General features: G+C 35.0%; 1 protein-coding gene across 1 annotated transcript in view; it reads left to right on the plus strand.

Annotated features, from left to right (window-relative positions):
* The window catches only part of LOC149775991 (solute carrier family 49 member 4 homolog), a 58,689-nt gene that overhangs the window by 19,993 nt on the left and 12,638 nt on the right, over positions 1 to 26,058 (plus strand). Inside the window, exons 7-11 of the mRNA XM_089941219.1 lie at positions 1,458 to 1,510; positions 7,814 to 7,879; positions 12,659 to 12,788; positions 18,406 to 18,514; positions 24,870 to 24,937. Of these exons, the coding sequence (XP_089797345.1) occupies positions 1,458 to 1,510; positions 7,814 to 7,879; positions 12,659 to 12,788; positions 18,406 to 18,514; positions 24,870 to 24,937 (426 nt within the window). The remainder of the gene's footprint in view (positions 1 to 1,457; positions 1,511 to 7,813; positions 7,880 to 12,658; positions 12,789 to 18,405; positions 18,515 to 24,869; positions 24,938 to 26,058) is intronic.

Below are 26,058 nucleotides of genomic sequence, written 5' to 3' on the forward strand. Positions count from 1 at the left end.
GTAACAAGAATGCTGGTGACCACATTTTAACAAAGTATGTTTGTTTGTTGGTATATGATATAATCGTCTCAGTCCTGATTATATAGTGCTGAAGAAGTTTAGGCATCCCAAAAATGGCAAACAATATAAATATTACAAAAAAAAGGCAGTAAAATGCTTAAAATATGAATGTAATTCTTTTAAAATATCAGAGACCTTCTTAGTGTTAACATTATCATAGATAATTTCCTGTTGATAACAATGTGCCTCAACTGGTCTCCTTGTATGGCATGTAGAAGAAAGCATCTGGCACAGTTGACATTCCCAAGCCCTCATTTTAATGAGCAAGAAGATTCCAAGGAGTCATACCTGTTTCTTTTGCCAAGCAGTGACCTAATACGTGTACTGCCATTATGCATGTCCACTAAATCACAGTAACATATTTCTAGGATGATGGTGTTATACTGGTACAAAGTCAAATAAACAGCTGTTTAAACTTTAAAAACAAATGTCTACAATATTAATTCAGACACAGAAATAGAACTTGTGTCCTGTTAGTCTCATTTAACTAGACCATTACATAGCTAATTGAAAACTGTACCAGGATCTGGTAAAATGAGTTTAAATTGATTAATCTGTACTGGTGTTATGAATAGAAAGCATTTTGGTCAAACTTTATAGAAGTGAAACTACAAAGACATTTTTTTTTTGATCTCAAAATTTGTCCAGACATACTTTTTGCAAACCATTCAAGCCAGAATCCTATTTCAGGCTTGATAAATATCATAGAAACATGGCTTCATAATCATATGTAATCTCAATCAGCCGATGAAACTTATCGTGTTTACATGAAATGTGACATCAACTCATCATCACGGTGATGTTCCACATCATCACATTAGTCATCCAAATCACTTTTTCAATTATTATTTTCAATTTTGTTTATTTATTTATTTATTACTCCCACCTTGGCTGAAGGTTTGTTTCTCTCTACACTTTTTGCTATTAGTAACTATTGGGGGTGTTTAATTTTGGCCTGGATCAGGATATATTAGAGTAAAACTTTGACCCTTGACCTTTTATTTTGGGTGCAGGACATTGGCACTAATGTACATCATATTGCAGAATTGTATAGGATTCCATTTAGATCTTATAGTGTTTGATGTGATGGAGCATTTAAATCAAGTAAGCAAGAAACTTAACATATTTTATGCAACCATTTCTTAGCACATCTGCCTTATGAAAACAAGGTTGGGCAGAGTTCATAATCTTTGGAAATATATAAAAGCTGCATATGAAAATATAACATTCAGCTTGTTTAGTTGAAAAAAGCTTGACATTCTAGTTTATTTGGTTGCTTAAAGGGAGAGAAATCCATAATTACAATGTTTTTATATCATGAAAAGTGATTAAAACACATCTTTATATGAATAAAGCTTGAGAACAATCCTATAAATTAATTTTCTTCTTAATTACAGTTTAAATGAATCATATTTCTCTACTGGAAGTCCATCCCTTATCAATGTAACAGGTAATTGTTTCTCATCTGTCTATCTGTCTGTTGGGATACTAGACAAATGGATTTGAAGTAATTACAAGAATGTCATGTTTTTGAGTAGGCATTAGCACTCTGTCACCACTGCAGTAGCAGCAGGAGCTTTGCATCTGTCATTTCATACCTAAACACTCTCAGACCATTATCTGTTTTTTTATAATGATTTTTTGAAACCAATTAATTTAAACATGTGAAATTTGGTGGACTCTTTTATGCACATACATATACCACTTAATAAAATTTGTATTCCATGTTTTTAATTATGTTTTTTCACACCTTTTGGACTGTTTTAAAATAAATGCTTGATAGCACTATTATTAAGGACTAAAAAAACTACTGCAAATTTTGTTAGCATAAATATTCAGAACCTGCCTCACGAAAGCAAATTAAATTTAGTGTGACTGTATGTGTACATTAGCTTGATTAGATTTTGGTACCATTTCAATGATTATTTTATGTTTATTTTATGTTGTATATATTCGTTTTTACATGCTGCACTTGGACATTTCATCTTAATCAAAAACTGCTTGCCTTATGCATATGAACTTTGATAAGCCTTTTTATATTCATATGTATACACATGACCTGATGAAAAATGTTTATGTCATTGAAATGAATTCTAGCATTTTGTTTTGGATGTTGACATTGTTAACTTGCACACATTTATTTTTAACAGTAGGGGTACATGTGTTTTATAAACACAAATCTTGTTTATGTGAAAAAGATTTTTTATTGTTGCTATTCAGGAAAGTTGAAACATTTTTTAGATATCTGTTCCCATATCACTATCACTTTATCAATAATGACTCTGGGACTGTCCAATGTATGGACAACATCCAGTTGCAAGCATAATTAACACAGATGAGGGTCAGTGTAATCCGAGTCTCTGATGTCACTCCATTGATAGGTGTTATCAAAGCCTTTTGCATTTTGAAAAATCAAAATTTTGCCACCCACAATTTGGTGATGTTTTTCTGTCTTTTCATAATGAAAGGATCTGTGGAACTTGCAGAAGCTGAATGCCTGATTCTTTTTATCTTCATGTGTGCTCATTCTTGCATGTTTTGCACTCGATTAATCTCTGGTATATATTTTCAAATACCACTGTCATCTCTTGTTTTCTCACAGTTTTGATATCAGAAACAACCATGCTATGGAGGAATATTATTTAACCAAGACTTCACAAGATGTCATTTGTAATAATTACATGACATAAATACAAATTAACTATTTCAACGCTTCCATTGACTCTTGCTTAAAAATATAGGTAAGCAAACACTGTCTGATGCTTGGTTGAGAAAATGAGGACTTTACAATAAGCAATTGATTCTTTTGTCACTGGTTTTATCGTAGAAAAGATTTAGAATAGGAATAAGTAGAATGACCAGTAAACATCCTGATCTGCCAGTGCATTATGGGAAGGCAAATCTGAATGAAACCTGCATACAGTTAGGTATGTATAATGGGTAGGCAGATCTGAGCCCAAATTGTTGTTGTTATTGTTGTTGTTATAGGGTTTAACGCCATTTTGCAGCACACGATAGGCTATACATGGCGGCCAGTATTATTGGTGGAGGAAGAACCCAGGAAAATCCCCAGAAAGAACCACCAACCCACGAGAAGCTACTGGCAAGCTTTCTCACATACCCACATTGGCTGAATCTGAGACTCAAACCCATGTAGACAGAGGTGAGATGTCAGTGATTCGTAACGGAGAGCACTTTAGACCACTCGGCCACTTGGGGCCCCTAGCCCAAATTGTATGCAGTTATACATTGTGTAAAGGCAGATCTAGGAACTAGGCTTCAGTAAAGGTCCTGATCTGCCAGTGCATTATCTGATGATAGAACTGAGTCTAAGCACAAAGAAGTGGATTATGTGAAGGCAGATCTTGGTCCAAGCTGTATGCAGTTAGGTATGCATTATGTGAAGGCAGATCTTGGTTCAAGCTGTATGCAGTTAGGTATGCATTATGTGAAGGCAGATCTTGGTCCAAGCTGTATGCAGTTAGGTATGCATTATGTGAAGGCAGATCTTGGTTCAAGCTGTATGCAGTTAGGTATGCATTATGTGAAGGCAGATCTTGGTTCAAGCTGTATGCAGTTAGGTATGCATTATGTGAAGGCAGATCTTGGTTCAAGCTGTATGCAGTTAGGTATGCATTATGTGAAGGCAGATCTGGGTCCAAGCTGTGTGCAGTTAGGTATGCATTATGTGAAGGCAGGTCTTGGTTCAAGCTGTATGCAGTTAGGTATGCATTATGTGAAGGCAAATCTGAGCCTAATGTATTAAAAACTTAGATATGTAGAAAAGCAATTAATCAGTGGCTACAATAAGACATAAATGCTTGATTTGCAATACCTTTGTCATGCACACATGAAACCTAACTGCAGCTGACAAAACAGTTAATGGAAAAACTTGAAATTAAATGTTAAACCTTGGTGTTTAGAAAATGTTCCTGTAATTGGGGGTTGTCTCGTATCTCACACTGACTTGATGTGTAGCATTACTCATGCACACTCATAAAACATGATCCTGTCATGTCAAGCAAAGCATGTCCCTGTCATGTCATGCAAAATATGTCCATGTCATGTCATGCTTATGGAAGTAAAAAGAGCAAACACATCAAGACAAGCCTGTAAAATTGAATATTTGGTAGTGTATCACAAGAAAAAATTAGTTTTCTCAGATATATATGCACCAGATGTTTTTAGAAAGATTGGTGGAAACAAAGGAATGTATGCATTTAAAAAAGAAGCAACAGATTGTATATACTCTAGATCTTATGTTATTTTCTAAAATGTAGTCAATATTTTCAGTTAAAAAATTGGATTTACTTTATGTTTTTGGTTAAAGTTTTGAATTTAGCTCCTGACCAGTGTAGGTTGCATTCTGTGTACATATTTTCCTATCCAGAATCATGAGACTTGGCAAGGGTATGTATCTTGAATTTCACAGCCAGGCTGAATTTTATATCTTTTGTTCATTGCTTGCATACTCTTCATCTTTCAATCATGAAATTGATTATAACATGAATCTCTTTTAGTACCACACTATTTAATCTAATTGTGACAATTACAATTATTCATTTACTGGCTTTGATTAAATTTTTATATTTGGCTCATGATCACATGAGTTTTTGGCACACTATATGCATCCTATGTTACCTACAAGTATGAAACTTGATGATGCATCTTGATATGTACTATACCATTATTATATGCTCATTTTTTTTCTCCGTTAACTTTACATTGTCAGAATCATTCAGTATTTTATGATATTGCACACCTTCATATTGCACTCACGTGCAGGACACGTGTGCCCAATAGTGTATTAGGAACTACTTTGTAAACAAATTATGTACACTCGTCTAGCAGACACTTTATGTTTTGGTTGATTAAATTTGTTTCTGAATGAACTAAAGTCGATGTTTTTGTGGACTGCCACATACCAGCTGCTTTGCTACATTCCGCATTAACCTTTTTGATACAATGTTTCGGATTTTTGCGATAGATGCCAGATTTCATAAAATTGCTGGGTACCTACAAATAACATGCAAGTTACAAGGCATAAACTGTCTCCTTTAGCTGGTAATACGAATGGCAAAAAATATACAGTTTTACATCATGAATTTCCTCAGAATATACTTTCTTAGTTCTGCAAATCCGAATTACACGAGCCATGTCATGAGTTCTCAAGCTTGATTACACATTTCGAAATTGTACTGTAATTTCGACTATATTCCAAGTGCAATTACGTCCTCCTTACTGCACTCAAAATGAAATAAACATTAAATTCAATGGCATCTTTTTGATAATTGCTATTGAAAGACTTCATATTTTTCCCACATTATGATTTCAAATAGTCAATGACAGAACAAACGCAGATGTCAACATGCTTCTCCCTGGCTGCTTCAGTCTGATATATTTCATGTACAATTTGCACAGATGAATCCAGTCCATAATCACGAAATTTCGTAGAATCGACAAAAGTACTAAAATCTATTCAATCCAGATCAAATGGAAAAGTTGTTGCAATGCGCATTCATTCACAATATGACTCTAAATTTCAATTTTAAGTAGACAAAAATGCCATTTTCTTTCAAAACTTATGTCTAGCGCATGACTAAATTCAAATTGATCTGGGCAGAGTTATGTGCGCATTAATAATGTAGTTGTGTAATGATGAATCTGCGCTTGTATATTTAGTTAGGAATACAACCTACATTCAGTTACTTTGTTTATTGTAGTGTGTTATGTTTATATAAGTAATCTTTAGGTAGAATAAGAAAATGAGCATATAATAGAAAGGTTACTGCATTTGTATGGGAAATTTGAACTCATTGTGTCAGATGGATATGCTGCACTCCCAAGGTTGTTCAGTATTCCATCCGAAAAACTTGTTCATATTTTCCCATACAAATGCAGTAACCTATAATTATTTTTGTTTATAGGTCACTTATATTATTTTGGTGCTGTTTGCCATATAATCACAAAACTTTATGATTTGTTGCATCTGTTTGTATTAACCACTTATATCCAAAGAAAATCACTGTGACTTACATTTTATGCTTTATTAATCTAAGTAAAGTATGTTTGCCAGATGGACTTTTCCATACTGTATACAGGTCTTTCTGATCCATGGAATTGGATATAGGAATAAATGTTTATTCAATGGTAAACAACAAACATGATAATAATGACTATACATTGTATATTATGATAGGCTACCCTTTGCTGGTAAAGTTTATATTTTAGTGTGAACCAGTGTTATGTGTGTGAACTGCATGCATTTCATGTGAGACCTCAAATGCAGTGTCTAACCAGGATAGTTAGTGATGCATGAACTGTGTTCCTGTTAGAGGTCATACTTATCTGATGCATGAACCATACTCCTGTTAGAGGTCATACTTAGCTGATGCATGAACTATGCTCCTGTTGGAGGTCATACTTAGCTGATGCGTGAACTATGCTCCTGTTAGAGGTCATACTTAGCTGATACATGAACTGTGCTCCTGTTAGAGGTCATACTTAAGTGATGCATGAACTATACTCCTGTTAGAGGTCATACTTAGCTGATGCATGAACTATGCTCCTGTTGGAGGTCATACTGTTAGAGGTCATACTAAAATCTCCTCAGTTTGGACCAGTGATAATATATTCTGAAGCAGATTTTAAGAACAATTTTTTTTTATATAAAAAATATAACGAAAATTAATTACTATTGTTTTCGACTTATTATAGTACCTAGTAAAGAATGTTCTTTTTATCATCTTTTTATTTTATATCTTTTATGCCTGGTCACAGGGACCAAGATTTTATTGTTGAGACCACTTAGGTCAGAATTTATTTCTGTTTGATCATACATATAAATTACAATGGCTGCAAGAGACTTCAGAATGCTTTGTAGAGCTATATAAATGATTACAGTATTGCAGTTTGTGGTAGATAAGAACCAGTTATAATTTGAAAAAAATATTTTATATACTTTAACTGTATTATTTGTGGTTTTGTGTAAAACATACTTAGAAGAAAGACTGCCTTGCAACTAAGAGACACAATATAATCACATGTAAGTCGAATCAATCTGAAAACTACATAGACCCAAATCTGTCATTGCATAATGTGTTGGTAGATCTGGGTCTATGCCCTTTTTTTAGGAGTAATCAGTAAAACAAACAAGATATACCTTGATATACAGACACATTATACAATGGCAGATTAGGGTCTGTGTTGTTTGCATTTGGATCAGAAACATTATTACCATGTATACTCACTTATGAGTTCAACTGCAAACTGCACAGACCCAGATCTGCTGTCGAATAATACACCAGCAGATCTGGGTCTGTGCAGTTTGTTAGTAGTAATTGGTAAATCAAACAAAATTGACCTTGATCTTTAGGCATTTTATGCAATGGCAGATCAGGATCCTTATTTGCACTTTTAATTGATTTATAAGTGGGTACGGATATATACAGTATATTGGTATCTCACTCAATTAGTCACCCAGATATAAAATGATATGTTGTGTGGCTTTGATGAACTATGTTATGGTGAGGTGTCATTGTACAGCACACCCTCATTATAAGGCCCTTCATTTTAATAGAGTTTCTGTAATTTTGGATCCCATTGCATTAGTTGGTCATAAAATGATATGTGTCATTGAATTCATTATAAATCAATATACTTCATGGTTTCCAATGACTACATTATACTTACACAGTACCATATAAACAATATGTGCTCACATTTATCTTTTAGATCTTTGTTTATTTTCCAGATGCAAATAGACTTCCATGTACTGCAGCTGAAATCAGGGAAGACATCATGTTCTACATGTACATAGGTAAGATTGCACTTATCCCAGAATATTGTAAATTATTATATACTTATTTATGAAATTTGTACATGATATTTTCTTTTCCTGTGTTGTTACTGAATATATGTCATCACCTTTTATATAAAAACACATTTTAGTGAGTGGCAGAGTCACAAGTTGAAATATATGACTTTTTTTTTAACACAGCATGAAATATATCTGGTATATACAGAGAAAAATAAAACTAAGACTTGCACCTAAATTGAAGCTTCAAAGATTAAACTCTTCAGCAAACCCCAACCACCCACCTATTCATATGGTCACCTTAGTTTCAGTGTTATTCACAGTTAACCAAAAAATGTGATGTTTTGTAAACTATGTAACCCTATCCAACCACAAAGCAATTTCAACTGAGTGATGAAGCACTCCATGTTTTTATCTTTAATATAGGGAACACAACTTCATTGAGAAGAAATTGTAGAAGGTGAGACATCTTTGGCAAAAGACAATTTTCATTTCTGAAAAGTAATACAGTCTCCATTTAGTGCTCTAGCTGAAAATGTACTCATTGTATTCTGCCGACACACACAGTCAAGCACTGATATAAAATCTTGTATAAAGATATACTTTGTGCATATAAAAAATATAAATATAAATTAAAAGATCATCATGTATTCAGGATTTTTTATTTACACAAATGTCCTTGGGAAGAGTGAGTTGCAACAGTTATCATCCTTGTCCTCATTTTACTCATTACGTTTCTACATTTCACTGCTTATGCTCTTTCTAAAGAATCTCTTGATACAAACTTAGTCCAAAACATGAAAATACTATATTCCATTACATGGACCCTTAAATGTAATTTAAAATAAGAGGCAAAGTTTGTAACTCAAGAAATTTCAGTTGCACACATAGTCTTTTATTTCTTAATGGTATTTACATTACATTAATTTATGTGTAATTATAATGTGGAGACATTTTAATTTTCAATCAGCTGCTACACATCTTAATGAGTTAGACCTAGAACCAGTTGGAGTCCAGAGTGGCTGAGTGGCCTAAAGCGCTCACCATTATGGATCACTGCCATCTCACCTCTGTCTGCTTGGGTTTGAGTCTCGGGTATGTGAGAAAGAATGCCAGTAACTTCTTGTGGGTCGGTGGTTCTTTCTGTGGTTTTCCTGGGTTCTTCTTCCACCATTTATACTGGCCACCATGTATAGCCTGTCTTGTGCTTAAAAATTGTGTTAAACCTTAAAACAACAACAACTTAGGACAAGTTAAAAGACAGTGTCAAACATTTTGTGATTTTCATCTGATTGGCGAGCTTTTTACTTGGTCCAGATTACTGGAATTTCTAAGCTGTGCAGCTTTATTATGCATTTGTATGCTAGATAAAAGATGCCAGCTGATATTTCTGTAAGTATGTAATTACTTTTCACAAGAAAAGTGTTGCATTTGAAAGAATTCCAACCACCTCAATTTCCATTAACTTTAGTAAGTAATCTACTTTAGTCAAATCAGGGTGCCATAAAAGAGAAGATTGCTTATTGGTCAAAAGAAATAAAATCTATCTTGCTTATGCCACAATACAGGTTTCAAACAGTCAGCTGTTGTCTCAAACTTATGCTTGTTATAAATAGATTACAGTGGCATATATTGTTTAATGGTTTGTGGGAATTGACTGAGACACTTAAACTACTTTCTCAAAGTAAGTTAGTGACATTTTTCCTGTGAAAAGTAATTATATACTTACAGAAATATCAGCTGGAATCTTTAGTCTGGCATGATAGTGTATCAAGAAACCTTCTGTCTGGAAAAAAACTGATAATCTGGGCAAATATACAACTGTCTGATCAGATGAAAAACAAAACAACTTTGACATTCTCTGTCTCTGTTTCTCAGATGTCTGACTCATAATTATGAGTGGTAGCTTATTACAAAGCAAATCGATGTTGGATTCTTTTAAGTAGATTTTTTAAAAAGGATATCAATAAAAATTTTATTTTATTGCAAAGCCAGCCAACCTCAGAAGCCAACTTTGGATTCTTTTAAGTGTGTCTAGTTTTTTTTTTTTGTTCAATGTACAAAGTCTGCAGAGATATTTAAACTAACTTAAAATACATTTTCACCAGTATTCCCATACATTTTCACTGGTATTCATGGGAAATTTGAAAATAAATTGAAACAATGGGAAAAAAATTTAAAGTGACACAGTATAGTGCTGTGTGCATGGGACATCAATGACCCAGTGTCACCCAGAAGATTTGGAGAAAATAAAATCATTTGATGAATTCATGAAGGCCAGAAGAGATGATGATTTTACTGACAATATCATCATTAACATGCGTAAAATTCTATTGTACTTCGATCTCATTCCTAGACAGACTGACAACAAGATTGGGTTAAAATTGTGAGAATTAGCATGACTGGTGCATATTTTTAAAGATCTGACTTTTTGTCCTTGTAGTTTCCACTTCAGGAGATGTGTTGCCTCCAATGATAATTTTTCATGGCATGAGAAAGCTAAAAAAATATTGATGCACCTAAAGAATGGATCATACGTGTGCAGGGTTGATGAGATGCTGCTGCAGTGGATTAAAGAGTTTTTTCTCAATTACACAGATTTATATTTTTTAAAATAAAATTTCATTTGGAGTGTATTTAAAATTTTCGATTGATTTAAAAGGTGTTCCACAACTTTTGACCTGAAAAAAATGTATGTCTTTGAATTGCACAAAAAAATTACTTCAAAAATTAATGTAAGGTGTCCAACAAATACAGTGTCCCAACATATACAGTAAATACGGTATTTATCGATCAAAAACCTTATCCTATTTGGGAAGTAATACTATAGTTACTTCTGAGTTTCTTTTAGAGTGTTGAGTTATTCAGCTTTCATTTGAAAGAGACCAGGATGTTCTGAATGGCTGGTATATACGTTTGTCATTTCATGCTATCTAATTATGTATGTTGTTATAATGTAGGATATCGGCTAGCATGGGTACATGGGAAAGCCGGCCAGTAGCTTCTTGTGGGTCAGAGATTCTTCTCTGGGTTTTCCAGGGTTCTTCCTCCACCAGTTATACTGGTCACCATGTATATCCTATCTTGTGCTGAAAAATGACGTTAAACCCTACAACAGCAACAACTACAACAATAGTGGGGGATAAAGATGGATCCATAAGCCAGTGCCATTTGCATGTTTAAATATGCCTTTTCATTCCTGTGGATGGCAATGTCAAAAGTTCATCAGTTATGACACAGGAGCTTGCCATTATAATCATAAGGATGGAATAGTTATGACACAGAAGCTATGCCATTATAATCATAAGGATGGAATAGTTATGACACAGGAGCTATGCCATTATAATCATAAGGGTGGAATAATCAGTCAATGTCAGTTACACATATCAGCCTGTCTTTACATCCCCATATGCTTATTGTTGTAGTATCTTGGTGGATTCCAAGTTATAACCCAGATCTCAATTCCTAGGGTTTTGGGTTGGATTCCAAGACCAATATCATTAGCATGTATAAATTTGTTATTTTATGCCCAGTAAGTGTATATATGCTTATAGTGTAGGAAGGTCAGTGGTTTCTATGTTAATACCCATGGCTAAGTTCTCATGGTTAAGAAAATCCCTAGGGCATGACCTAGAAGTCCCAGTCTTGACATGGAATGATGTTTGGATGATTGAACTGATGCACCCCTGCTGAGACACATGTGGCAAACATTTTGGATATTTACTTTTTTTAAAATAAAATCACCACTGTTTGCAACAGCATGGGCAAGGTAAGTTCCAATTATTTTGGGCACAATCTAAATCCATAGGGCTATCATTGATCCAAGTTTCATATATCAAGCTTGAACAGTTTGGGAGGAATTTGTGGACATTATATATCCATAATTCAGATGGACAGATATAATTTTTCACAATATCCCTACTTTGTCTGATAAGTGTAGAGATAAATATCAGGCATATATATACAAATCATTTAATTAATTTTTGACTGACTTGCATATAATCTTTTCTTTTTGTCAACATTATTGTGATGGAGTGTTTTTAAAGGATGAGAAATATGTCATCTGTTTCATCTCTTAAAGCTTCAACAATGAAAACGTAGGAAAGACTAATATATGATTACTAGCCATCATTTCCTTGGTATAACACAGAAGACTAGACCATATTTACTCACATATAAGATGAGCCCAACTGCAAACTGTGAAGACCCAGATCTGAAAACACATCATACAGTTTGTTAGAACTAATCAGTAGAACAAATGACACAGACCCTGATCTGCAGGCACATTATGCTATGGCAGATCAGGGTCTTTGTTTTGTTGTTGTTTTAGTTTGACTTGACTTATAAGCAAGTATATACGGTATGCCATTTTTTTTGTTCATCTTCCAAAATATTTAGCTCAGAGAAAACACCAATGATGTTACAAACTTTCTGGTCCAGTTATAGCTCTTTCTTGTTGGACATAATCTTGTTGGCTCAAAAACACCTAACTTGAACTGGTATTCAAGAACACCTAACTTGAACTGATATTAAAAAACACTTAACTTGAAAAATGAATATTTATTATAATAATACAGAACCTTGTTGACTCAGATTACTGATCATTAAGACTGATTTACTCAATCTCTTGGAGGGTCAAGGTATCAGAATTCTACTGTATTTTTAATATATATTACAGCACGATTTGCCAAAAAGACATTATTTCTTTGAATCCCATGTTTCCTGATATTATTTACTGTAATATATTTTTATTGTTGTTTTAATAATCCTATATGTTTTCAGCATTTGGAGTCTCTATGTTTTCCTTTCTTCTGATCCTGATATATTTTCCCAACAAGCCTCCTCTGCCACCCAGTATATCTGCCTCGGTAGAGAGACGGGACTTTTCTTCAGGCTTTAAAGAGCTCATCAGGTTAGAAACTTGCTTCTGTTTTGAGGGTACAATAAACGTCAAAATCAGATCGAATTTTGGCAAGCTTGCAGGAAAAAGAACTAGTAGCCCACCATATGTTCAATAGCCTAGATAAGACATTTTATCATGAACTTGTTTACTTTAATATTTCCAGTTGCCCTTATTATGAATTATGAATAATCCTTCTCCTTTTTGCACCCTTTTAATTTAATTTGGAAACCTGGAAACATGTCATGTTATTTTGTTATCATAGCTACTCAGCTGCCTTTTTCTACTTAAGTTAGCCCAGACCAAAGCATCTTGTCCTCCAGGTTAGGGGTTGGGTGTAATGCCAACAACTCTACCCCATAAAAACAAAACCATTACAGAAACTGCAACAGCTTGAACTTCAACAACAACCAGAGGTCAAGTAAAGAATTCCTACCAACTATTAGGTATCATGACATCTTCTAATCAATACAAGTCCTGGTGAGTTAGGAGCTTGACCAGGAGCTTTTCAGAACCCAAAATTTTGGTTCATCTTGCTGCATGTAATGCCCACAACATATTTGAAAATTGAAAATGGCACAAGTCATCAATGAGATGAACAGGTAAAAATGGGATATTCTTGGTGTCAGTGAGACCAGATGGACAGGTTCAGGACGCAAGATGACAAGTGAAGGCCCAACCATTCTTTACTCTGGGAAGGATGATGTCCATTCCAGTGGGGAAGCCCTTATCAGCAGCATGCTATTAAAAAAGCAATCCTACAATGGGAACCTATCAACGACAGACTTATCAAAGCAAGAAATACCATATATACTCGTGTATAAGCCAAAAAATTTAGGAAAAACATAAGGCCTGGAAGAAAGGGGGTCAGCTTATCTGCGGGCCAAGGTCAAAGTCTGAAAATTTTCAACACTTTTTTCCCTCGATTTCCAGTATTTATTGTTTCTGTCGATCGCCAAAGATGAGATCACATGCCTAATGATGCCACATGGCTCATAAGATTTGTGCTGTTGTGAAGTGAAACAAATATTTTTTTTCTAACTTAAGTGGTAGGATAATGAATGAAAAACATGTTTTAATGTACTTGACGTCTATTTGACAGATGTCCATCCTCCAGAAAATGCAGCCATACATGTTATTTGAGCCATGGTGGTACTTGTATTTTCCAAAAGAACCGCCATATTAGTAATCTCCAGTCAAGTATTTAACCCTCAGCTAATCAGTAATCATTAACTCTACGGTATCGTACAAATGCACACTAGCTTATTTCAGTGTAAATATGTTGTTGTGATTTGGATTTTTAACGTAGCTTTAACAATTTTCCAGTCATATCGCTATGATGTCTGCAATGTGGCAGTTTATAGTGATGTCTAGCACTGGGGCATCATGCCGCAGACATGTAGCATGATGTCCCACCCAGTCACATTATCCTGACACCGGGCCGACCAGTCCTAACACTAACCTCTTAATGCTGAGCACCAAGCGAAGCAGCTGTTAGTACCATTTTTGTAAGTCTTTGGTTTGACTCGGCCGGGGATCGAACCCACGATCTCCCGCATCCGAGGCGGACGCTCTAACCACTAGGCCACCGGAGCGTAAATATGAAAAGAATCTATATAAAAAAATAAAAGAATTATGATACTGAAGGTATATGCGACAAACATTTTGATCGAGAGTAGAAATACATGTATGATTGTCTTAACCCTTTACCTCATACAACCGTCTTTGGACGCCTCTACAAAAGTCACATCGAAGCGACTTTTGACGCTTCTACAAAAGTCCCATAGAAGTGCCTTTTTACGTCTGCTGTAAACAACGGCCATTTTAAGCCGGTTTTCGTAGCGCCACCTTCGGGGAAAACCCCTTATTAGATACTACATTCATTTCTGTGAATGACAATTACGTCAGATCACGTGGTCACTGTTTATGTACTGGTCGATATCTGCTATTTAAAGTAACTGGGTCGTAATCTCCACTCTCCAAAATGGCGGTCGCGGATTTCATTCAGTACTTACGAAGTTTTCATGATTATAATCACAACTATGAAATATTCAATAACCTAGGTAAAGGCTTGGATATTGATATAGGCTGCAATTAGTTTTTATAAATTATCAAATTTAGATGACTTAGTGATGTAGACACATATGAAAAACTTGTAAATTTCGAGTATGAGAAATGGCAGCTCTACGGTTGGTCACACGGCCTCACTGACATGACGGTGAACGAATTCTCTCCAGATTTTAAAGCACATAACAAATTCTTCCGTGATAAATAATTACACAGCTATAACAATCGGACTTTACTCTTAAATTGTTCCACATGTAATAGATGTGTACCAAAATGTAAAATGGTTAAAATTGCTGTTAAACGTAACATACACTACATTGCTTAATAGTTCACAGGCAAGCTATGCGTATGCGGTCGACTAGGTAACCTGTGTTCTATGTATAGCGAGCTGCACTTTGTCACTATGCTCTATGAGGTAAAGGGTTAAAGGAACAATAGTAAGAGGCTCCATAAGGGTTTGTTGCGCGCACGCTTAGGAAGGGTAAATAACAGGGCAATATACGAGTCAGCGTGAATAATTGTAAAACAATATAATTTGTGGGATTTCTTTGACAGGTGTTTTAGAAGTAATCGGCAGCCACAGTTTATATACTACTGTTGTTTAGTTGTTTGTAAAGCAAAGTGGTTTGTTAGCGGTAGAGTGTTATACAATAGCTACCATATGCTTAATCTGTGATAAATGCCTCGGGATAATAGGTTTGTTTTGTTGCACAATGCCAATGACTTTACTAATACATGCCAACTCTCAGATGTATTGTTTAATGAGATATGGTAGTGGACATGGTTTCTGCTCAAAGTTATAAACTGTCACAATACTTGAATAAATCCACGCTGAAACCAGTCATATTTTGATCAATTGAATCACACTACCGGTAGTTTAAAAAAAACACACAAATAAACAACAATGATAAATAATTATCAAATACAAATTGATAACCAACCACACATGGAAATAATTACAGGATAAGGTATATAAATAGTATACTACCACTATAAGAAATTATTTCAGTTTAATCGCTCTAGAATGTTTATATTTAGTTCAATTTGATAAAATAAATAATGTTGTAAGTAAAAGAAAGCGTTCTGCTTATGATGCAGCATTCAAACTTAAAGTTATTGAATATGCAGAAGCAAATAACAAATGTGCTGCAGCATGCAAATTTTTTGTGAACGAGAAGTAAGTACGGGAATGGCGGAAAAGCAAAATCATTCAGAAAGCGCTGTATCAGCAATGCCATGGATGGAACAGAGGATGATGCTATATTTCAATCCAACAATGATGAAGAGAGTGTGAAGGAGAACGACACACTATCGGATGACCATGATGACAATGACGACTATATGATGAAAGCACGCCTGTAACAGAAGCCAAGTTTCGTGAACTGTTTGGCAAGTCTGATACAGAGCCAGATTTTGAAGGATTCTAAAAGTGATAGAACTTTTATAGTTCATGATTTTAGAATGAGGATTAATTAAATTTCCATTAACACTTTAGAATTGTTTTTATATCAACATATAAATTAGCTTTCTTACTTTCATTTTATTTAATAATGTGATTTGCCTAAATAAACGTATTCAGAACTCACTTTGTGCATCTTGTGATGTACCGGTAGTCTAGAAATTATGGGTCGGCTTATACAAGGGTCATGCAATTTAAAACAGTTTTACCAATTCAGTTTGGGGGATTGGCTTATACGCGAACAGGCTTATATGCGAGTATATACGGTAACTCCCATTACTGCAAACTCACTCTCTTGTTGTGCTCCAATAAATGAGGCAGAGGAAGAAGATAAGAACTCGTATGAATAGTTACAGCTAGCAGTTTCTAAAGTCCTACAACATAACATGCCCTTGGTAATGAGAGATATGAATGCCATGGTAGGATCAGACAATGCAAACAATGAGGAGGTGATGGGGCAACATGGCTGTGGAGTGATCAATGACAATGGTCCTCTGCAACAACTGCACAATAGGTGGCATTGTCTTGCTGCTCAAAGACGTCCACAAATTAACTTGGAAATCCTCCAATGGACACACTGTCAACCAGATTGACCATGTTGTCATGAATAAAAGTGGTGCAGATCTCTTCAAGATGTCAAGGTCCATCTTGGGGCCAATGTCAGCAGTGATCATTACCTTGTGATAACCAAGATAAAGCTGAAACTATGGGCAACACTTACCACACATCATCAATGAAACGTGTTTGACATCAGCAAGCTTTGCTCACTAGAGATGAAGAGAGATTTTACCATCAAGCTTAGAAATTGTTTTAATGCATTAGTCATTAAAGATGAGGAAGAGCAGAACACAGTTGAAAGTACGTGGACTAACATCAAAATACATACTCTGAAGCAGCAAAGAAAATCATTGGTAATCAAAAGATAAAAGAAATGAAATGGTTAACATCAGAGACTTGGACAAGAATAGATGAAATGAGAATGGCCAAAAACAAATTGCTGAGTACGAAATCACCAAGGTTGATTGAAGGAGCACAGAAAGATTATAAGGTGAAGGATAAAGAAATGAAAAGGAGTGCCTGAATGGATAAAAGAAACTTTGTTGAGGAATTGGCAAATAAGGTAGAACAAGCAGCAGCAGAGGATGGACTGAACATGGTATATAAGAACAGGCAAAGCATATTGAGGTCAGCTATCAGATATGAACAATTATATTTGGTACCTATATGTTATTTAGTATGTCGTACATTCATTTGAATAGGCACAGGATGCTGCCTTCATGAGTCAGGTCAGCTGTCAAAGAAAAAAATCAATACCTATAGCCAAGATAACTGAACATGTTACATTGATATGGAAATAAACATAAGGGACATTACCAGGAACAGTTAATTTAAATATTATATTAAATATTTACATTGTGATCAACATATGGCATGGAAATAATAATTGAATAGTTTCAGAGATTTTTCATTCCAGAGTATTGGGCAAAATCTCAGTAGTAATCTGGAAATGACCTCAAGGCCTAGAAGACTACCATAACTCTTTTTCTGTTCCTTCAAGACACTTTGTTTTTCTTCTTAACCTTGTGCAAAACATTGTGGAATATTTGCTCATCAGAACCACTGGAATGTTTTTTTTCACCTTATAATTTGTTCATTATATTATTGTCATTTATTTGGACCAAGAAAATATTTTTCAGTGGTGTCTGGATAATAGTTTGGCTGTAATTATTAGTAAATATATCTTTTGAGACAGAATGTTTGGACACTATTTTCTTTGTACAAGAGTAGTTCTTTTTGATTGGGTATGATTGATTGATTAATTGATTGATCGATTGATTGATTGAGAGAGAGAGAGTGTGTGTAGACACTATTGTCTCTGTACAAGTTTGAGTAGTTCTGCATGATTTGGTATGATTGAAAAAGACTGTGTAAACACTATTTTCTTCATAGAAGAGTGAGTAGTTCTTCACAATTTGTATAATGCTGATATTTTGACAGAAATAGAACAATACGATGTTAGCATATGTTTCTTTTATTCAAAATATTTTGTACCTGTTCTACAGAATTATGACATAATTCAATTTCATTGTTTTCAATTTGCAGGAATGTGACATTTTGGCAGATATCGGTTGTATATGGCGTGTCTCTTGGTATCTATGGATGCTGGGGTTCAGTGCTGGATGTGAATCTTAAAGACCATAATATCTCAGAGGTGTGTGTCACAACAAATCTTAAAGACCATAATATCTCAGAGGTGTGTGTCACAACAAATCTTAAAGACCATAATATCTCAGAGGTGTGTGTCACAACAAATCTTAAAGACCATAATATCTCAGAGGTGTATGTCACAACAAATCTTAAAGACCATAATATCTCAGAGGTGTGTGTCACAACAAATCTTAAAGACCATAATATCTCAGAGGTGTATGTCACAACAAATCTTAAAGACCATAATATCTCAGAGGTGTGTGTCACAACAAATCTTAAAGACCATAATATCTCAGAGGTGTTTGTCACAACAAATCTTAAAGACCATAATATCTCAGAGGTTTATGTCACAACAAATCTTAAAGACCATAATATCTCAGAGGTGTGTGTCACAACAAATCTTAAAGACCATAATATCTCAGAGGTGTGTGTCACAACAAATCTTAAAGACCATAATATCTCAGAGGTGTATGTCACAACAAATCTTAAAGACCATAATATCTCAGAGGTGTGTGTCACAGCATGCCCTGTATTCAGAAACTTCTCAACCTGATTGAACACTCAAACTGAAAATTGCCTTTGTTTTAGTATTAGTGTTACAATAGAATCTATACATAACAGATAACCGTATGTAAACATTCTGACACATTGCAATCTCTTGCATGTAAATTAGTTTACGTATTTAAAGCTATCCAGAATTGAGTGTTCACTCAGACTAAGGAGTTTCAAGAAATTTATTAGCTCACCTGTGAAGCCTAATTTTATGACCCTTCATTCATCAATGTTTGCTTTTCCAAATTCCACTGGACAACAAATTTTTACAAAAGTCATGTTACTGAAATAAAATTAGTCAATTCTTATCAATTTTTATGTGCTGAACACGAATATGACAGTCAAATTGCAAAATTGGCTCTAGTTTTTTTGTAATCTGCAAGAAATTAATGTTTACATAACGAAATGCATTCCAATAGTAAAAGGTCAACTGTAATAGCCTACCTATAAAAAATCAAGTCATTGACTACATCTTAGATTTCTTCGCCTGTCTCTTGTACAGCTGTTCGGGAGCATCTCTGAGGAGTGTCCAGCAGTAGTCAGCCAGCATTGTAGTGGACCATTTTCCCTGGTATCTTTGTTCCATTGTTGCGATATCTTGATGAAAACGTTCGCCATGTTCATCACTAACAATACCACAGTTGCTAGGAAAGAAATCCAAATGGGAATGAAGGAAGTGAATCTTTAGAGACATATTGCAGCCAAGTTTCTTATACTTCATCAACATGTCTTCTACTAGTTCCTTATAGTTTTCTGCCCTAACATTTCCGAGGAAGTTTGTAGAAACTAGGCGAAAAGCATTCCATGCTTGTTTCGCGTCACCTTCCAGCAAGTTGTTGAACCGGTCATCTTTGAAAAGCTCTCGAATCTGAGGACCCACAAAAACTCCCTCTTTAATCTTTGCTTCGCTGAGTCGAGGGAATTTTTCATGCAGGTATCGGAATGCTGGCAAAGTCCGGTCAATGGCTTTCACGAAGTTCTTCATCAAACCTAGTTTGATGTGAAGGGGTGGTAGCAAGATTTTCTGAGCCTCAACCAGAGCTGGGTGTTGGATATTCTTCTCTCCAATGGCTACATTCTGCCTGTGAGTCCATTCCTTCCTCATGTAGTGCATTTCCCTTGCTCGGCTATCCCACTCGCATAAGAAACACATGTATTTTGTATATCCTTGCTGCAGTCCCATTAAAAGGGCAACTACCTTCAAATCACCACAGAGGTGCCAGCTGTACTTGTTATACTCAATGGAATTCAGTAGCTGCCTTAAGTTATCGTATGTCTCTTTCATGTGGACAGCATACGCTACTGGAATAGATGGAAGAATGTTTCCATTGTGCAAAAGCACAGCCTTGAGACTCAGTTTCGAAGAGTCCACAAATAGTCTCCATTCTTGTGGGTCATGAGTGATTTTTAAAGCATTCATGAGGCCCTCAATATCAGAACAGAATATCAGATTACTTTCCTTTCTGAAGAAAGGCTCCAATTGCTGGTGGCGCTTTCGATATGCAGTAATTGTGACATCTTCTTCTAGAAGATTCCATTGTTGGAGTCTTGATCCTAGCAATTCTGCCTTGTTCTTTGATAAGTCCAAATCACGAATCAGGTCATTTAGTTCTTCCTGTGTTATTCTGTGTGGGGTTGATGATGCACCACAGTGAAAATCTGGATCACTGCATGCTGATGGACCAGGAGAAGAACAGGTCGACTCACCTTTGTCTTCGTCAGATGAATCAAGAGAATATTCTGCTGGAGGTTCTGGAATAGGAAGTCCCTCACCATGTGGAACTGGTCTCAATGCAGACGGAATGTTTGGGTAGACTATTCTCGACTTCTTTCGCTTCGTTATTCCGCTGGAAAGAGGAGGAACCAAGCAGAAGTAACAGTCATTTAGGTGGTTGCTTGGCTCTCTCCACACCATTGGGACTGCAAACGGCATTGATGACCTTTTGCAATTCAACCACTGTGAAAGCTGTGTTGTACATGTAGCACAGCATATATGCGGAGCCCAAGGCTTGTCTTGGTCACCAACCTTGCATCCGAAGTAAAGATGATATGCCTTCTTCACTTGAGAATTGATACTTTTCTTCTGGTTGGCAAATGTCACTTCCCCACAAATATAGCAAAAATTGTCCGCGGTATTAACACACTTTCGAGGCATTACTGTTCTTTATTGTACGTAAATGGATAAAATAATAAGTTTTATGTAACAGTAGCTTGAACTGTCTCGCACAACGTCTAAAATATTTTAAATGCTGAACCTATCTGATTGGGCTTTATATAGTACACTGCTTACGTCAGCTTCAGCAGCCGCCTGGCATTAGTATAATAGGCCTACACATGTATAGTACACTGCTGACGTCAACTTACTTCAGCAGCCGCATGGCATTAGTATTGCATTGCATCAGAAAATGATGCAATCAACTGTGGATGATGTGAGCATGATGGTATTATGCAATGTTACATCATTATTCCGGATGTTGCTGCAGTCCTACTGGAGAAATTTACACAGTGAAACATAGAAAATGAGGTATATGAATATCTTCAAAACGAGAGCCAATACAAATTTTTCACGGTTATATTCGTGTTCGGCACACCAAAATACTACAGATTAGGGCCTTTTCAAGTCAGTAATGATTTCACTGTTGACCAGTGTTCTTTATAAAAAAATTGGATGTTAAAAAAATATGCCAATTCATCATCAAATAGGCTTACAGTGTTAAAATATAAAATAGCTTCTTATAAATGTCAGCTAGATAGACTTTGATCAAGACTGAGGAAAAGGACCCTGGCATGAAGGACTTTTATATTTAGATGACGCTGAAGTTTTTCAGCTATCAGATATGACCACAATTACTAAAACAAAAAAGACCAAAAACCTTTATAAAACCATTTCCCAACAACTGATAAAGATTTTAGTAAATTTAATAGAACTTTAAGTATTTTTAATTTTATGAAAATGATCCTGATCCACCTTCACAAAAAAACATCATTGCTAAAATGAGATAAACTGTGAAACAATTTTTTCTGAGATATAACTCGACAGAAATGGATCCAAATTGACAGAATACATCCTGATTTGAAGGATTCTCAAGTTTGTATTTCTGTCAAACATTGTTACTGTTATTAAAAATCAAAAGATTCTTTAAAGGACCTCTGTGTGTGTGTGTATATATATATGGGATTTTGATTTTTAACTTAGCTTTAACAATTTTTTAGTCATATCGCTATGATGTCTGCAGTGTGGCAGTTCATAGTGATGTCTAGCACTGGGGCCTCATGCCACAGACATGTAGCATCATGTCCCACCCATCTACATTATCCTGACACCAGGCGAACCAGTCCTAACACTAATCTCTTAATGCTGAGCGCCTTGCAAGGCAGCTGTTAGTACCATTTTTATAAGTCTTTGGTATGACTTGCCAAATTTGAACCTGCAACCTCCCGCATCTGAGGCAGACGCTCTAACCAGTTGGCCACTGGAGTGATTAAAGGACCTAATTAAAACCATTACTTATCAGAATTTGGCCAAATTTTGAAGCATATTTGCATTGATGTCTTCAATATTTATGTAAATGATGCTGATCTGTAATCAAATATGTCCACCATTACTAAAAATACAAAAACCTTTAAAGTCTTATTCTTAAAAATTGCTTAATGCGATTTGACCAAATGTAACAGAAATCTTTTTAGCATTAACTGCTTTCAATTTCTACATATTATGCTCATCCAATATTACACATGGCAGCCATTACTTAAAACAGAAAAACCTTTGAAATTCACCGTTAAACAGATTAAGCAAATTTAACTAAAAGTGTCCTGACATTAAGTGCTTTTAAGTTTGCACAAATCACATATGGCATCCATTGCATTAAAAAAAAATCTTTTGGACCACTTCTAAAAAACTATCAAAATCATTTAAAGGGCCACTTATAAAAAATTACTGTTAAGAATTTGACCAAATTTCAGAGAAGGATCCTTGCATTGATGTCTTTCAAATTAATGCAAATGATGCTGATAAGCAGTCGAATATGACGACATTTGAGAACAGATAGACTTGTTCTTTACACTAGTTATTAGACCTATAACAGCAACATATTTTTCTTGCTCTGTAAGTATTTGTGTAGGGATTAGGATAATACAGTGGCAAAGCAGGCAAATATACAGCATTCGTTGAAACCTGACTTGAAAGACCAGTGCTATGAAATACCACTTATCTTTAGAAACAAGGCCTGGAAATCATAGAACAAAGAAAGAGTGGTCTCTCAAGACAGGTTTTACAGTATATATTTACAGTGTACTGCAAACAAGAATGGATTTTTCTGTGTCAACATAAGATAGATATGCCTAATGTTCAGAGTTTGTGCATTGTGTTAGGTCAGTAATATCACTTAGTAAGAAATATATTCATTTGAAACATGATGCTAGCACTGCTGGTTGAAAATGGGTCTTTGCACAAAGAAAGTATCTGAAATAGACAATTTCTGAATTACTTCCCTTAGGTAGTACCCCAGTAGTACCTGAGTTTTTTCTCTAGCATTATAAAAGAGGAATCATATAGACCACCATTCCTGCTATATTCCCAGACAGTGTTGCAGGGGTTTGAGTCTCAGAAAGTGTGTTGTGAGGTCTCAAGTGAGGTTGGTGTGTGTGACCAAAAAAAGCAATGCTGTCCAATTACGTTATCTTTTCACATAAGCCTATTGAAAATGATTGAGAATTCAAACCTGAGTGTAATAAAGTTTTGTTAAGTGAAATTTGTGTTTTTGTTTTATATTCTAAATTGAATTCAGCATAAGAATCATATATGTCATATGCCCTCTTGTATTCATATGCAAAAAATGTCAATCTAAAAGGACAGCTATCATCGCAAGCACTCAAGTGAGAACCTAATTAACTGCTGAATCTGTTTTGATCTCCAGTTTGCAAACATATTTTGTTGTATTGCTATATTCAGTTAAAAAAAGACTTACTTTTTATTATCATATTAATTATGTCTTTTGTGTCAAATCAATTAAAGGTGATGGAACAAAACAAAAGATAAAAGGCATACAAATCCTACCAGCATTTGGGCTAGCAGTCATGGTCGTATGTCAGGTCAACTCATTTTCAGCTGACAACTCAAACACTGTTATAAATATTATTCTGTAAGTAACAATTAAACGCCATAAATTATTCTTGTCTTTCTCAGATGTGATCAGAGATGTCAAATCAACCATACTAAAGGAGTACCCAGTGAATTCAAAGCTTTATTGGATACATATGGATCAATATGGAGAAGCAAGTGTCTTCACTTGTACTGAAATCACTGCATCAGTATTTAACTGCTAAAACAATTTTAAAAATCTTGATGCTTGTTTAACAAAATAAATGTCTCTACTTTCTGAACAAAATGAATCTTGTTTTGTTTTACGAAATGTGGTGACATAATACACAAAATTTTGTTGGTACACAATGAGGCACACATGTACTTGATGTGTTGAAACCTCATGGAGTTATTTTTCACGATATTTCCAAGATTGGTTTTCTTGAAAGATAATTTATACTGAAAGGGTAACAGTTTCATTAGAAAATGCTGTTTATTAACAATTATTCCCAGTGCAATTTAAAATGAGTAATCAACTATTAAATGATGCCAGTACCCCCTTCTCCTTCCTCAGTTTTCCTGATGTTTATCTGGGATGGAACCCCATTTTTCATTTATCAGAGGTCCCTCGGTAATTTGTGTTCTTGCATATAGTGAAGTCAATGTTTTTGACCACGTTTTGCACGAGTTATCAATGGAGAGGTGTATGTGTCTGTCTTTATTGCAGAAAGAGGCAGGATGGTTAGGATTTTACAGTACAATTGCTGCATGTTTCTCTGGGCTGCTTGTGGCCAGGTAAAAAATATCTATCATTTATTCTTTGTAAAACTTAATTTTGATATTTAGTCAGAAATGAATCAGCTATTCCTAATCTAAAACTATCTTCAGGTTCTTTTATCAATGAAAAATATGTTTAAGTAATTGTTAGATTGTTTTGAGATGTAATCTTGTATGGCATTTTAAAATACCATGATAAATATTTGGGCAGTTTTGTCAGTTTTATGTAGCAGAATATTTACATATTAACTTATCTGTTACATGACATTTTCAATATAACATATAACTTCAGTTCATAAAAAAATTTCAAGACGTGATGTGTAGTATATGATGTTAAAACTGTAGGTATGACTTGTAAGATGTCTGAAGCATCTTTCCTTGAAGTCCTACTACTCCATTATAGTAGAACCTGTCTTGAGAGACCACTGCTATGAAAGACCACCTGTCTTGAGAGACCACTGCTATGAAAGACCATCTGTCTTGAGAGACCAGGTTCTCCCTGCACAGATTTATTGATTATAGTATTATGACCTGTCATGAGAGAGCACCTGTATTGAAGGTCCATTATTTTTTGGCAGAAGGAGTGTTCTTTCAAGACAGGTTTTTAATGTTGTGATTTTAGAGATGTGAATAAGAAAATGATGTATATATATGGTCATCCAATTAAATGTTATCAAAATCATTTATTAAACTGGATCTTTACTGGCAGAGGCTTACATAGAATAGAAAATTGGTTCATAATTTTCATCTGAAGCTAGCACTTGTGTAGGATTTTTATGTCATTGATAAGCAATTTTATGTAATGAGCCTGCTTCCATCATCTCTCTGCCTGTTTGTCTCCTGTTAAGAGTTGTCTGTATTTGCAACTCCACCTAAGGAAGTCATGAAACTTGGCATATCCAGAGGCTTAGTTGGTCCTAAATAAATGTCCCTTAAAATTCAAAGAACTGTGGTCATTTTGAAAATCTTGGTATCACTTCTCCCAAATGGATGGTTCTCTTGATATGGAATTTTCACTAAAAGACTTTTTATGACTTCTAGAGAGATAGTTCTAAGTGAAAAATGGGCTGATCTGTTCTCTTAATAATCTTGTTATCATGACACTTTCTGAGCATATGATCATGTTAACTTGGAGTTTT

Source organism: Sinohyriopsis cumingii, chromosome 18 (assembly GCF_028554795.1).
Source record: "Sinohyriopsis cumingii isolate HCF-2022 chromosome 18, ASM2855479v2, whole genome shotgun sequence".
Taxonomy (NCBI): Eukaryota; Metazoa; Mollusca; class Bivalvia; order Unionida; family Unionidae; genus Sinohyriopsis; species Sinohyriopsis cumingii.